Source organism: Capsicum annuum, chromosome 3, assembly GCF_002878395.1.
Source record: "Capsicum annuum cultivar UCD-10X-F1 chromosome 3, UCD10Xv1.1, whole genome shotgun sequence".
NCBI classification, from domain to species: domain Eukaryota; kingdom Viridiplantae; phylum Streptophyta; class Magnoliopsida; order Solanales; family Solanaceae; genus Capsicum; species Capsicum annuum.
In genome coordinates this window covers 252,947,908-252,961,639 of record NC_061113.1, presented here as the reverse complement: position 1 = coordinate 252,961,639, position 13,732 = coordinate 252,947,908, and the positions used below count along the sequence as shown (strand labels likewise).

At 35.6% G+C, this 13,732-nt stretch overlaps 1 protein-coding gene across 1 annotated transcript in view; it reads left to right on the top strand.

The window, feature by feature from the left end:
* LOC107865921 overlaps positions 1–11,198 on the top strand; it is a 23,100-nt gene extending 11,902 nt beyond the window's left edge. The window contains exons 2-3 of the mRNA XM_047408764.1: positions 3,209–3,541; positions 10,952–11,198. Of these exons, the coding sequence (XP_047264720.1) occupies positions 3,209–3,541; positions 10,952–11,131 (513 nt within the window). The 3' untranslated portion in view covers positions 11,132–11,198. The remainder of the gene's footprint in view (positions 1–3,208; positions 3,542–10,951) is intronic.
* Positions 11,199–13,732: the final 2,534 nt, after the last annotated feature.

Below are 13,732 nucleotides of genomic sequence, written 5' to 3'. Positions count from 1 at the left end.
TCCGTAGACTAAGGAACAAAGAAGTTCCCTTGGTCAAAGTTTTGTGGAGGAACCAATCTGTTGAGGGTGCTACTTGGGATGTAGAAGCATACATGCGAGCCAAATACCCGCACCTCTTTTCCATAAGTTTAGATCAATCCAAAGGTACCATTCTTCCTTGATTCAGCTTTTCTAATCAAAGTTCAGCTATGTATCTATCTTTGTATGAGTTCTTGCGATATCCGGAGTGGTCATGAGTGTAGGAAGACCTTGAATCATTTAGTAATTGTTTGGAATATTTGTACTCTATTTATCTTGTATTCCTAGCCTAACTAGCGACATTCAAGAATGAATGTTCCCAAAGGGGAGATATTGTAAGGTCCTGCAATGTTCCCTCGTAGTCTGAACCTTAGGGCGTATTGAGTGAGACGTGATCCCGACCCTAAAAGATTGAGAAGTGGCTTCCTAAGTGAGTAACGTGTTAACCAAATAGAATTTCCTTAATGTCTACTTTTTATCACGTGGAAAATCTAATAAGATTTCCATCAATATGAGATTTTCCCAAATCAGACACTCGGGTAAGAAGTTATGGCCAATTTAAGCCTTCGTCGTAAAACTGCATCATTTGAGAGCCTAGTGCATCACGGAGAGGGTGAATTTAGAAATTGTAAATTTTTAGTGGGACTCCACAATTGTGGCACATAGTGAAAGAGTCCCAGGTCCCAACCAGTTGGAAATTCCAATGGCGCATCGCGGAGGCCAGAAAAATCGGATTCCAATTCAATTTTTTTAGTTTCGCACAGATGTTTAAAAGGGCGTTTTGGACCTTTTTACCAAGCCTATAAAATCGTGGAAACACTAAATCAAAGCCTTTTTCTGGCATCCTATAAGGGTTTTATCAAGTTTTCTCTCAATAAGAACCCTAAATATCCAAAACCTCTTCCATGAATCTCAAAAATCCACTATGGATTTTCTAAATTGAGTCAAGATTCAAGGTTTCCAAGTAAAGGATTTCAAGAACCCTCATTCTAGACCAAGAATAAAGTCCCAAAAGTGAGATCTCATCCAAAACTTCTAACTCAAGGTATGTGGGGTTTTTGAACAAGGGTAAACCTTTCACCCTTGTGCCCAAAAGGCTATTTACATCATGAAATTCTTGAAATATATATGGTTTTTACATGAATTTGAATTGGGTTTTTCACACATTATTATTGAATGCAGTATATTGATATTTCTCATGAATTAAGAGTCAAATGGCATGATTTCTACATGTTTTCTTGAGTATTTACAGCTGGGTATAAAACCCATGATTTCACTCCTTGATAAGCTAATATTTGCATTGTTGAGATATTGAAACATATGGCTATATTGAGATTTTGAGGTAACTTGCTGAAATTCTCAGATTTCCACATGATTTATGAATCTATATGCTATATATTATGCTTTTGATAAGCTTTAACTTGAGATTGAATAATAGGTTAGTAAGCGCTATTTGAGACTTGTGGAATTATGAACTCTTGTGCTATGAGCACCCATGTTTTGAGTATTCTGAGATGATTAAGAAATGAATTGACCTAATGGTCCTTGAGCTTTGAAATCCACTTCACTATATGAGATTATCGATTTGATTATTGGTTTCGTGGTGAACCATGTGATTGTTCTAAAAGTGTATTTTTATGAGATGAGCGTAGATAATCTAAAGGGAGTATTATTTATCACCGAGTGGGTAAGTTACTACAGTTTCCTACCCCCAAAACTACGTGCCACCGTAGGTTGGTATTGAGGCCGAGTTTACGATGATTATGATTGAGCCCAAGGCCGAGTTTCGTTTAGTGATCACTAGACCTAGGTTATACTCCCTGGTAAGAGTATGGCACTCCTCCCCAATGTGGTGTGTCTTCCTTAGGAGGACAAAACGTTGGACTCTATGTATCTCTCAAGGTTTATGTCGGTTACGAGAACCTTCCTTGACATTTAAACTTCGAGATCAAATATTTATTTTCCTTCCCTATAAGCTATTTCCCCAAATGGTTGAATTTCAAAGATTTTTCCCCAACTAAAGTATTTTCTTGATGTGAGTTATTTCCTAAATGAAAGCATCTTCTCTTGTTATAGCACTTTTTATAAAGCCTTGAGATAAGTTGTTTCCATAAAATAGAATTCCTTTCCATTTGAGATGGAGTGATTTCCCTAAAGCTTGAGATGAGATATTTTCCTAAATGCCTTCAAGTATGTTTTCAAGTTATATGATTCTGAATTCCAAGTATATAAGTTCTAAATAGTTATGAAATATTGAGCATTGAAGAAGTTTTACCCTCCATGAGACTTATGCATGAGTTGAAAGTATTGTTTAAAGTCCCTTAGCCTTTGGGTATTGAGAACAAGAGAAGATTTTGAATTTTGAGATTAAAAAATGATGACTCACGAGATTTCTGTTATATGATCCATTCTACATGACTTATGAGCTTTATATTTTAAACTTGTTCAAGCTATGTGAGTCGTCTCATAATGTATACATGATTTGATTAAAGAAGATTGTTAATATTTTATTCATATGCATTCACCACCGCATACTCAGTACATTCCAAGTACTATCCACATATATGTCTATGTGCTACATGGTGTCATAATGTAGGTTCAGGTGCTCAGTCCCAGCCTTGCCCGTGATTCTTCGAGTACCTTGCCTACGTTTTCTATATTGGTGATTCCTCATGATTTGAGGACCGATCTTCAGATATTTACCGTACTTGAGAGGCTATGTTTTATCTTCAGTTCATTTCGAGTCAGTTAGGGACCTGTCCTAGCGGCTCTCTAGATTTTGATTTGTAGAGGCTTGTCAGACTAGTGTCAGACTTGTGGTGTGTCGAGGGTTTGATATTATGGTTTTGTTGAGATTTCTCTATATTGTGGTCTTATGGACCGAGTATCTTTTCCATATTTCCTTTCATCTGATATGACTATGCTAATGTTGAGTCCATTCTTATCTTGAATTGAGTGTCATTGGTAGAAACCGACTCTAAGGGTTAGCTTGGGGCTACTCGTAGCCTTAGGCACCATATGACGTCCCGGGAGACGATTTTGGATCGTTACAAGGTTCCACCTAAAGGATACATTGATTCTTCCATTACCATGTTGTAGCATTTAATTCTCTTATATACTGCCTTTACCTTTTATGCATATGTAGTCCTTTTTCCGTTTTTATAAATTCTATCTTTTCTCCTCCTTTTAGATATTACATACGAGATTATTGTACGAAGATGCTCAAGAGGATTATTGCAATGAAGAATGTGATAAGGGCAAGCAAGTAATGTCTTTATCATGTGGACTAGAAAATGAGTGTTCTGAATCCAAGTTACATGCTCCTGCAAAGGTTTTTCAGAGTTCTGTGCCACCAAAGAACCATGGTAAGTTTCTTGGTAGCCATTTTATTAACTGGAAAAAAGAGGAACAGACCACGACAACAAGATACCTACCTATTTCAGAAGCTCTTGGTCTATCATCAAGCACCAAGTGCATGAAAACTACTAGCTCCTCAAGAATTGTGTCCACTAATCATCTAAATGTAAGTGTTCGCCAACATCTCCTAAGATTCATTACTTGTTTTGATCTGTCCTCTTCTTATATCTTTTTTCATAAAAAAATTAATTTTCTATCATGCTCTAATTAATTATTTTTAAGAAAAATAACTTTAATATTGTCACGCCCCTTTTTTTTACCAAAAAGAAAATGATTTTTAAGGTTCGAAAGGGTTTTTATTATTGAAGTGACAAAATAAATATTTGTTTCGAAAAGGACTTTTTATATTCAAAACTCAGAGATGCCACTTGGCATAAATCGGGTGTGCCAAGTCTCCCTTGGATATCCTTTTTCAAAAATAGATTTGACTCTTTAAAACTGATCCACAATCAGAGATTCCGTCTAAGGAATTCTGTTGACCGAGGGGAAGGTGTTAGGCACCCCTCGATCCCGTGGTACAACCACGGTCGCTTGGTAGAGCGTATCGACTAACTTTGACATTACAATTGCACAAACTGCACAAAGCACGGAAAAACAATCAAGCAAGCAAACAGAACAAAATAATTCAAAATTTAGTGTCCAGTCCAATTATACAATCCAAAATAAAAAAATGCGAAAATATAAATCCTATTCTAAACTAATTCTAAACTATGCTCCAATTCTTTACCCGATGCCCTGGGCCTTGATCACGAACCTCCTTTGCGTACATGATACATCAGAGAATTCCCCGGATAAATCAATACAAATCCCTCGGGGCATTCCTTGACCAAATGAATACATTTTTAGTGCGAGAAAATCAAACTATTCAACAAAATTTCAAACATTCCACAAAATTTCCAACATTCATTCAAACAAAGCTTAGTCCTTAATTTTCCTACCCGAACCTACATTGGCCTATCCATTTCAACTTCTCATAATAATTTCATGTTTCATATCAACAATCAATCAAACTTGATCTGAATCTAATCTTTTCGTTAATTTTCAATTCCACCACCCATTTTCCCTTTTTTATCAATCGCCATTAAAACATGATCAAATTCATTCCTCAAACTACCAAAATCGAATCAACAAGCATCATGGTCATAGAATCAACAACATCAAACAATCATAATCACCCATAACACAATCATGGCCATTCAACAAGTTCCGATAAAGTAAAGAGAATGAGCTAAAGAAATAGACCTTCCAATAATCAATTTTGGTTAGTAGTAATATTAAAGAAGCCCAAACTTGGAATTTTGTATGGAATAACCTCAGCTGCGACTAATCCAACTCATTAATTGATAAATCAAAGCTCGAAACTAATAGCGACAAATCGATAGACACGAATGGATCTGAATTCCAAACCAGTAATTAAGTTTCCCAAAATCAGTACGAAGACCCATGAAGAATACCCAACTAGCCAAAACGGGATGAAAATTCAAACAGAATAGCGATGATGAACCAATTTCAAGTTGAACTTAGAATAAAAGAGTCAATGATGTCATATTTTTGGTGGACCCGTCGCCGGAGCTACCCCCAATATCATCGGAATCAAGCTAAGCAGGCCGATTTCAGCTAGCTTGATAGTTGATTTATGTTTTCTGACATTGAGAGGAGCAAGCAACGGATTAATGATGCTTTCATACCGTAAAATAGTGACTGATTCTAGCGAACAATTACAGGAACAGTGTTCTCCGGACCCCCTTCTCCCGATCTCAGTTCTTCGTCACTATTTCTCTCTCAATCTCACTATCTATTGACCGAATTATGTGTGTGTATCCGATGGCAGTGTCTATTTCATGAGTTGTGAGTGTGTGGTTGAGATTTTTGGTGAGGTGGGTGTGTGGATTTTGTGATGAAGGTGGTCTCCTCCTCCCTATATTTTGTTAGTGTGTCCATGAATAAGAAGGTGAATGAGTGTGTGCTCTCCCTTTCTATTCGTGTCTCTCTCTCTCTGTACCTATGTGTCTATCAATGGAGAAGAAAGAAAAATATCCCCCCTCCCGAAAAAAAAGAAAAATCTTTTTTGTCTGTATTTGTATATTGGTTAAAAGGAATAAAAAATGTAAGGGTCGGGGTGAGTGAGGTAGGTAGGGTAGGGTATAAGATAAAGTTTGTTGGGATAAGGTTAGGGATTTATTGAATTTTGTTATTTTGTATTTTTCTGGGGTATAATTACATGGGTGAGGGTGCATGGTAGGATAAAGTAAAAATGGGTAAAAACAATGTCGGGGAGGGACAAAATTAGGTGGCTACATCATGCCCCCTTTGAATGTAAACACGAAGTGTTTTCAAACAAAGAAGTAGACAACAAGACAAAATTTTATCCCGACCATTATTTAAAGGAACAAATAGAAAGAAGAAGAACAACCGAGTTCTGACTTAAGCCATCCTACCCACCCAAGTTATGGAGGAATCAAGTGACGGTGTATCAAAGGATTGCAAGGAAATTGGAGAGTCGAGTGAGGTTCCATCGAGGTTCTGGTCCATGGCTTTGTTATTACATCAAAAATGAAAATTACAAGTTAAAAACATAAATGAAATTACAAAATCCTATCTACGCAGCTTCTGTTGGATCCTTCACTTGAGTTTCATCACCCTATTCTTCAGGTGGGCTCCTGATTTGAAATTTCTTCAACTTGTTGCTTGGTTTTCAATTTCATCACCCTGTTCTATAGGCGGGCTCCTGACTTGCTATTTTCGATCTATTGACTTTCATTTTCTTCACTTTGTTACTTGACTTTCAACTTCTTTATCTTGTTGCTTGACTTTCAATTTCTTCAACTTACTGCTTGACTATCCATTTATTCGCCCTGTGCTTCGGGAAGGCTCCTAAAATCACATCAAAACTAGAAAGAAAATTATCCCAAACAAAGATTATTATAAAGAGATTTCATATACCAGGAAAGTAAAGTTCCAACACAAGAATTAAATTTTGCCCCAGTTTATCATCAAAGGACTTTTTCCAAAGTCACATCATTAAAGGAATCAAGGAGAATGACTCGACTATAAGGTGAGTCTGATAGTAATCAAAGGAATTAACTCAACTAAAAGTTAAGTCTTCTAGGGGTCAAGGAGAATGACTTGACTAAAGATATATCTTATAGGAATCAAGGGAGATGACTCAACTAAAAGGTACGTCTTATAGGAATCCAGGGAAATGACTCGACTAAAAGATATGTCTTATAAGAATCAAAGGTAATGACTCAACTAAAAGGTACGTCTTATAGGAATCAAGAGGATGATTCGACTAAAAGGTAGGTCTTCTAGGAATCAAAGGGTATGACTAGACTAAAAGGTATGTCTTGTAGGAATCAAAGGAGATGACTCGACTAAAAGGTACGTCTTATAGGAATCAAAGGGAATGACTCGACTAAAAGGTACATCTTATAGGAATCAAAGGGAATGACTCGACTAAAAGGTACGTCTTATAGAAATAAAAGGGAATGACTCAACTAAAACGTATGTCTTCTAGGGGTCAAAGGGAATGACTTGACTAAAAGGTACGTCTTATAGGAATTAAAGGGAATGTCTCGACTAAAAGGTACATCTTCTAGGGGGAAAAGGAAATAACTCGTCTAAAAGGTACGTCTTATAGGAATCAAAGGGAATGACTCGACTAAAAAGTACGTCTTATAGGAATCAAGGGGAATGACTCAACTAAAAGGTAAGTCTTATAGGAATCAAGGGGAATGACTCAACTAAAAGGTACGTCTTATAGGAATCAAGGGGGATGACTCGACTAAAAGAGACGTCTTATAGGAATCCAGGGAAATGACTCGACTAAAAGGTACGTCTTATAGGAATCAAAGGGAATGACTCGACTAATAGGTACGTATTATAGGAATCAAGCGAATAATTCAACTAAAAGGTATGTCTTCTAGGGGTCAAAGGGAATGACTCAACTAAAAGGTACGTCTTATAGGAATCAAAGGGAATGACTCGACTAAAATGTACGTCTTATAGGAATCAAAGGGAATGACTCGACTAAAAGATATGTCTTATAGAAATCAAGGGGGATGACTCGACTAAAAGGTACGTCTTATAGGAGTCAAGGGGGATGACTTGACTAAAAGGTAAGTCTTCTTAGGGTCAAAGGGGATGACTCAACTAAAAGGTACATCTTAAAGGAATCAAAGGGAATGACTCGACTTCTCTTTATTTTTATTTTATCTTTCTTGAGTCAGTTATCCAGAAAAAAAAGGTCGTTCTTTTTTTTCGTTTCTTGTTTTTGAGTCAAGTCCGTGTCAAAACAAGTTAGAAAAGATTTCAAAACTGGCTATCAGCTACTTTAGTTGCACAAAGAAAGACAAAACCTAGCACATGAAAGAGGCATGATTGTGAGAAATAAAAGGGCATGCAGAAAGTTTTGTCAACAGATAAGTCTGGGAACCCATAGAAATACCATAGTTCAAAGGGTTTAACTGAGAAACATAGAAAAGCAGAGATACTGTGTTTGTGGCAGAGTCACTCTTCCTAATATAAGTTTGGATAACTGATGCAACAATTCAATGACATATGTTAGTGGTTAGAAGCAAGGTTAAATGTGACTGGAGCAAGAGCGATTGCCGCGAAAGCTAAAGCCACAAGCCATCCACCATGTTTTTTTTAACTCACAAGTTTTCTTTGATGAAATAGGAAACATATTGCCTTCAAAGCAAGGACTTCAGAGCATAAATATCAAGGCCTGCAATGCCTCACTTTTACAAATGCACGAAGCAATCTTCCTACATAGGTTTGATAATCAAATCATGGTAAAATTCATCATCTTATATCCCTCGGAGACATACTTTCTTGTCCAGGGATTTCAGTTTTCATTTGGTGGGTGATACTGTAACACCCCAGAAAAAGGGTTCCAGAGCGTCACATGGTGCTTGAGGCTACGAGTAGAACCCTTTGAGCCACTTTTATTCAGTTCAACACAAATCAACGGGGTTTCCATTAATAACCCTTAAATATCAACAGAGTAATCATCATCCAAGAATAAAAGAATTTCAGAAAGATAACAAAATACGACTTATTAGTCAACTCCCAACATCTATACTAGTCTGACAAGCCTCTAAGTAAATCAATAAAACCAGCGAGCCATTGAGACATGCCCCAACTGACTCATACTCAGTTATCAAAGGTAAATAATTCCGTGAAACCAACATCAGACATCACGTCCTCAGAACACATGAGAGGATGAAATAAGTACAATAACACATGTGCGTCATCATATAATATGTCAATCACTTTCAGTTCATCAAGAATATCAATTCTCATAATGTAACTATCATTTAAATCTTTTGAAAGAATAACTTTCACATTTCTGCTTTCAAATCACTTCACCATTCACCATAGACACAAGGAAACACACACACACACTGGGAGATCCTATAACCGACATAAACCATGTGAGCTACATGGAGTCTAATATACAATCCACATTGGGGAGATCCTTCCTATCCTTGCCATCGGAGTAGGACTATCGATATCAAATCGACACAAACTAGTGATCACTATATAAATCAGCCTCAGGCTCACTCCTATTGGGGCACGTAATTCTAGGAAAGTAAGGTCACTTTATACATCCTACTCGGCGCTAAAGATTTCTCCCAGACTTAGCTCAAATCATTTCAAAGACAATCCACAACAAAACAATTTCAGTAATAAATAAATATACATCAGGAGCCATCATGCTTCCCATCTATCAAAATCAACCACATTGTGGATTTCTTTTACACTTAAGTTCAAAACAACTCCATTAAAACCAAAGGGTCAAATCATTCAAAATATCTCAAATATTCAACATCAACATGCTTATAACACACACTTTCTCAAGAAAACACAATTTCCAATGGTGATTCACGACCCAAATATCAAAATCATGATAAATATCGTTCAAGATTCATGCTTTATATCTCCACAAATGTAAATTCATCTTTCAAAATCATAAACATCAAAATTTAATAATAATCATCATAAGATGTGGGTTCATGCCTCAAATTCGTAAAAATCAAATAAAAATCATGCCTTTGTAAAGAAAATTACTTTTAGCCACAAGAACGAAAGAGAGTTCTTGTTGAAAAACCCCACATACCTTGAATACTGAACTTTAGATCGATACTCATTTTTGAGATGTTAATCGTGCTTTTGAATGATGGTTCTTGGAGTTCTTGAACTAGGAACTTGGAATCTTGAATAAATTTGCAGAATTAATGGTGAACTTTGGAGGTTCTTGAAGTTGGATGTAGGAGCTTAGGGTTTTTTTTTAAAAGGAATTTGATGAAATATAACATATAATACTTCTAATAGGCTTTAATATAGGGTTTGGATGGATTTTGGGTGAGGGGGAATGACCAAAACGCCCCTAAAAATCAAATAATTCTCGAATCTGTCCTTTGGTGGACTGTTTTGATAGTCTGAAGTAGATCAACCATAACGTTTTACTCCGATATCCAAATTGGATAAAACCAATTTCATTAGAAAGAGGACTCTCATATCTTTCCGTTGATATATAGTATCTTACCCAGATCATTGTGTATGAGGAGTTATGATCATTTGAAGTTGACCCAAAAATTGGCTTTTGGTAGGCTGAAGTAGATCGACCATAACTTTTTGCTCTAATAGAAAAATTGGATGAAATTAATTTTATTGGAAAGAGGACTCGTAGAGATTTCCATTGATATATAGTAGATCACCCCGATCATTATGTACAAGGAGTTATGATCATTTAAAGTTGGAGCAAAAATACGTCAGGCCTCAGTACTTTTTCCTACACGTTTTACTATTTACTACTATTCATGGTTCGATCGGAATGTTCATAACTCATCGCTCGGGTGTACGTTTTAGATGATCCACATATCTTTGGAAAGCTTATTCAATAGTCTACGTAATGGTGGGTCATAGTCTAAGAAATTCCACATGGAAAATTTATAATTCATTCTAGAAGATATAACCCAACACGTTTACGCACAAAATTTCAAAGAAAAATTTCCCGGGGTATTAAAGATACACTTCTTAAATTGAACCTTCACTCCTAGAAGATGTACCCTCTAGTAGAGTCATTCCCTTTGACTCTTGAAAGATGTACCTTCTAGTTGAGTCATTAACTTTGATTCCTATAAGACGTATCTTTTAGTCGAGTCATCTCCTTTGATTCCTATAAGACGTACATTTAAGTTGAGTCATCTCCTTTGATTCCTATAAGACGTACCTCCTAAAGAATCAGATATATACCCTGTATGTGAACTTTCCTTAGAAACTTCTTATTTACAAGTATTTTTATACTTATGTTTTATTTTAATTTTATACTATGTTGTAAAGGACCAAGAATTCAACAATCAAGTTTCAGCTGAAGAAAAGGAATTCAATGTAATTACACATTTAATTTACTTTTACATATTGATAAATATAATATTTGCTAAATACCTGTGAAAAATATTTATTATATATTATTCTATCTAACTTTCAAATTTTTTATTTGCAATAGGAATCCATGCTTGACACTGACATGTTAACTCCATTGAAGACATTTGCAAAAAGGACTGAATCATCAAAAAAGGGTAAATCAGTCATAGATGATGAAGATGCCAAATATTATCACTCAAGAAACAAAGTTCGCAGATGTTTTAAAAGCGAAAAGAAGCCATCATTTGCTGCATTTAAATGACTTTTGTCATATTATTTCTGTACTTTAGCATATAAATAGTAATCTAGATAATAATTAGATATTGTGGATTTCATCTGTAGATATTTGTATCCTAATATGTTTGTTAATCTTATTATGTTTATTAACTCTTGAGAAATAAATGTATGTTCTCACCTATGCAAATTGTGTTTCACATCTTAAGAATTTCTTCCACTTTGTACAAAATGGCATAAGAAGTGAAAGTAATATTTATAATAAACAGAAAGTAATATTTATATTAAACTTTAATTTGTACCTGTTGACAGAAATAGCATTCAAGACTAATCATTTAAAAATTTCCAACTTCCACCATTACTTAAAGCCTTCATGGTAGCTGACAAATCAAAAGAAAATGAAATTAATGCGAAGTAGACAATCGTTCATTCATATCAAATATGCTACTATAACCAGTAAATTTTCATGACAGGCATAGTATAATAAATATATGTACGTTTGAACCAAATCTTGGCTTTCCTATAGTTAGAGAAGTAAAAGTAAATCATTTCAGCTATTACTTCCCTGTGAAACTTATCATTGGGGAAGTTCTAACAAAAAAACGGTACTGAAGCGAAGAAAGAGTGGGGTCTGTGGCTGCAAATGACAATAGAGGGACCTGCAACTCTTTTCAATGTTTGATACCACATGAGCTATAACATAATTTTGAGGGCCAATAATGGTCATAGTATCCTTCACCATTAAGTGGCTAGATGTTATAGAAAATGAGACTATTTACAAAAAAAACTCAAATTGTACAAGAGAATTTTGAAACAATGGAAATGATGTCCGTAAATGCGACAAAATTATAGATATTGCAAGATGTTTACCCTCGACGATTCAAAGAAATCAAGTAGAATTTTGGTTGATTAAGAAATCAAGAAATCAACTGAGACAAGACAAGCATGATGCACAACATTTTGGTTTATCATGACAACTCATTGGAAAATGATAACTGGGAGCTATTTGTTAGTTCAACAACAGTTATAGCAGATAGCTTGGGGGTAATATCCATTCAGTACTCTATCCTCCCCCATGTTTTTTGCACTATCTTTGCTAGTATCCTCCAAAAAATGATGCAGCACCCGTGTCAGATCAACCAAAAGTGCATTACTTTTTAGGGATCTGACACAGGTTCGATGACATAGATTTTATCAAGTACTAATAACAGTGGGCTTACGAGTTGACCCTCATTCCTGCTTTGAGAGTATCAGTCTTAACAATTTCAATCAAAAAATCAATCGTGTGGATTTTATCAATGACTGCTGAAGTTATCAATCTTGCATGCCGGTACAGCTTTTCTTCATCAAATTCAGGTTAATGTTCCTGAGAAAAAAATCATATCTTTAAGCAAAAGTTCTCTTAGGTGCAAAATTAGCCTGGCTAACCGTAAAATTTCAGAGTACATGCTCATTTTTATCCACAATTAAGCTTTTCATTTCCATTCAGCAAATATGACCACAGAAAAGAGAATCTTCGGTACTTCATTAACCTATTTTCAGCATAGCACATATGGCATTATGTTCCTTCACAAACAAGGCCTGCAAGAGAGAGTAGCCTGCCCAGTGGTTTCGAACATCTCCGGATATTGGATTGCATTTATCATCATGTTCAAGAAGTCCATCTCCTGAGACCCTGATCTTTCCATCTTTAAATGTTCTCACCCTAACCATGCCCTCTTCGTTGTTGCCATATATTACACTCCCGGCCCTAAAAAATAGCAGGAAAATATATAATTCATCAGATCATGAAATACGACTCCATCATTAGACAAGAGTGTATATGATCAAATCTGAATTAAAAGTGTTAGGATCAAATCTGAATCAAAAGTAAAGGAACAAATCAAGTTCCAGTTGGAGAGTATGGACAAGAGTTGACAGGTTTGTGTGTCAATTGGAAGTAACATTTTCGCCTCCCTCCTCCCTACATCTCTGTCGTAGTTATTACCTGAAACTCTTTTAGCATGCGACAAAGCAGCAGTTTGAAAGAGTTTTTGAGTCGCACTCACTACCATGGGGTCCTTGAATTCAAATGCCCAAACTTCAGATCAGGTGAAACTGAAGTTTCAAGACCATGAAATGAATTCAAATGCCCAAATGACTTTGAACTTTAAATACAAAGTCAAATATTATCTACTTATCAGTGAACATGTATAGAGTTATTTGACATTATGAAGCAGATAATGAATGCATCATATAACCACTATAAGTGAATAGCACCTCAACATAACTTCTGAAAAAATTAAAAAAAAAAAAAAAAAAAAAAAAAATAAAGCGGGAGAAAGGTGAGTGGGGAAGGGGAATTTCTCTGTTGAAGAATCTAAAGTTCTATACTTTAAAGCTATGTTATTTTAAAATGCTTCTTTACCACATTTTAGACATCAAGAAGAGCAGTGACAATTATAAAGATTACCTGAATTTGTTGACCCCATTAAAAGGATGTTACTCTTCTCAAGCTCCACGGATTCATGTTATACTCCATCTATTATTTTACTACTATCAATTTCTGCATGTGTAGGTACCACATTAATAGCATTACAAGATTGGATAACCACTTATGTGAAGAGTGCATATAATTAGGAGGGAATGG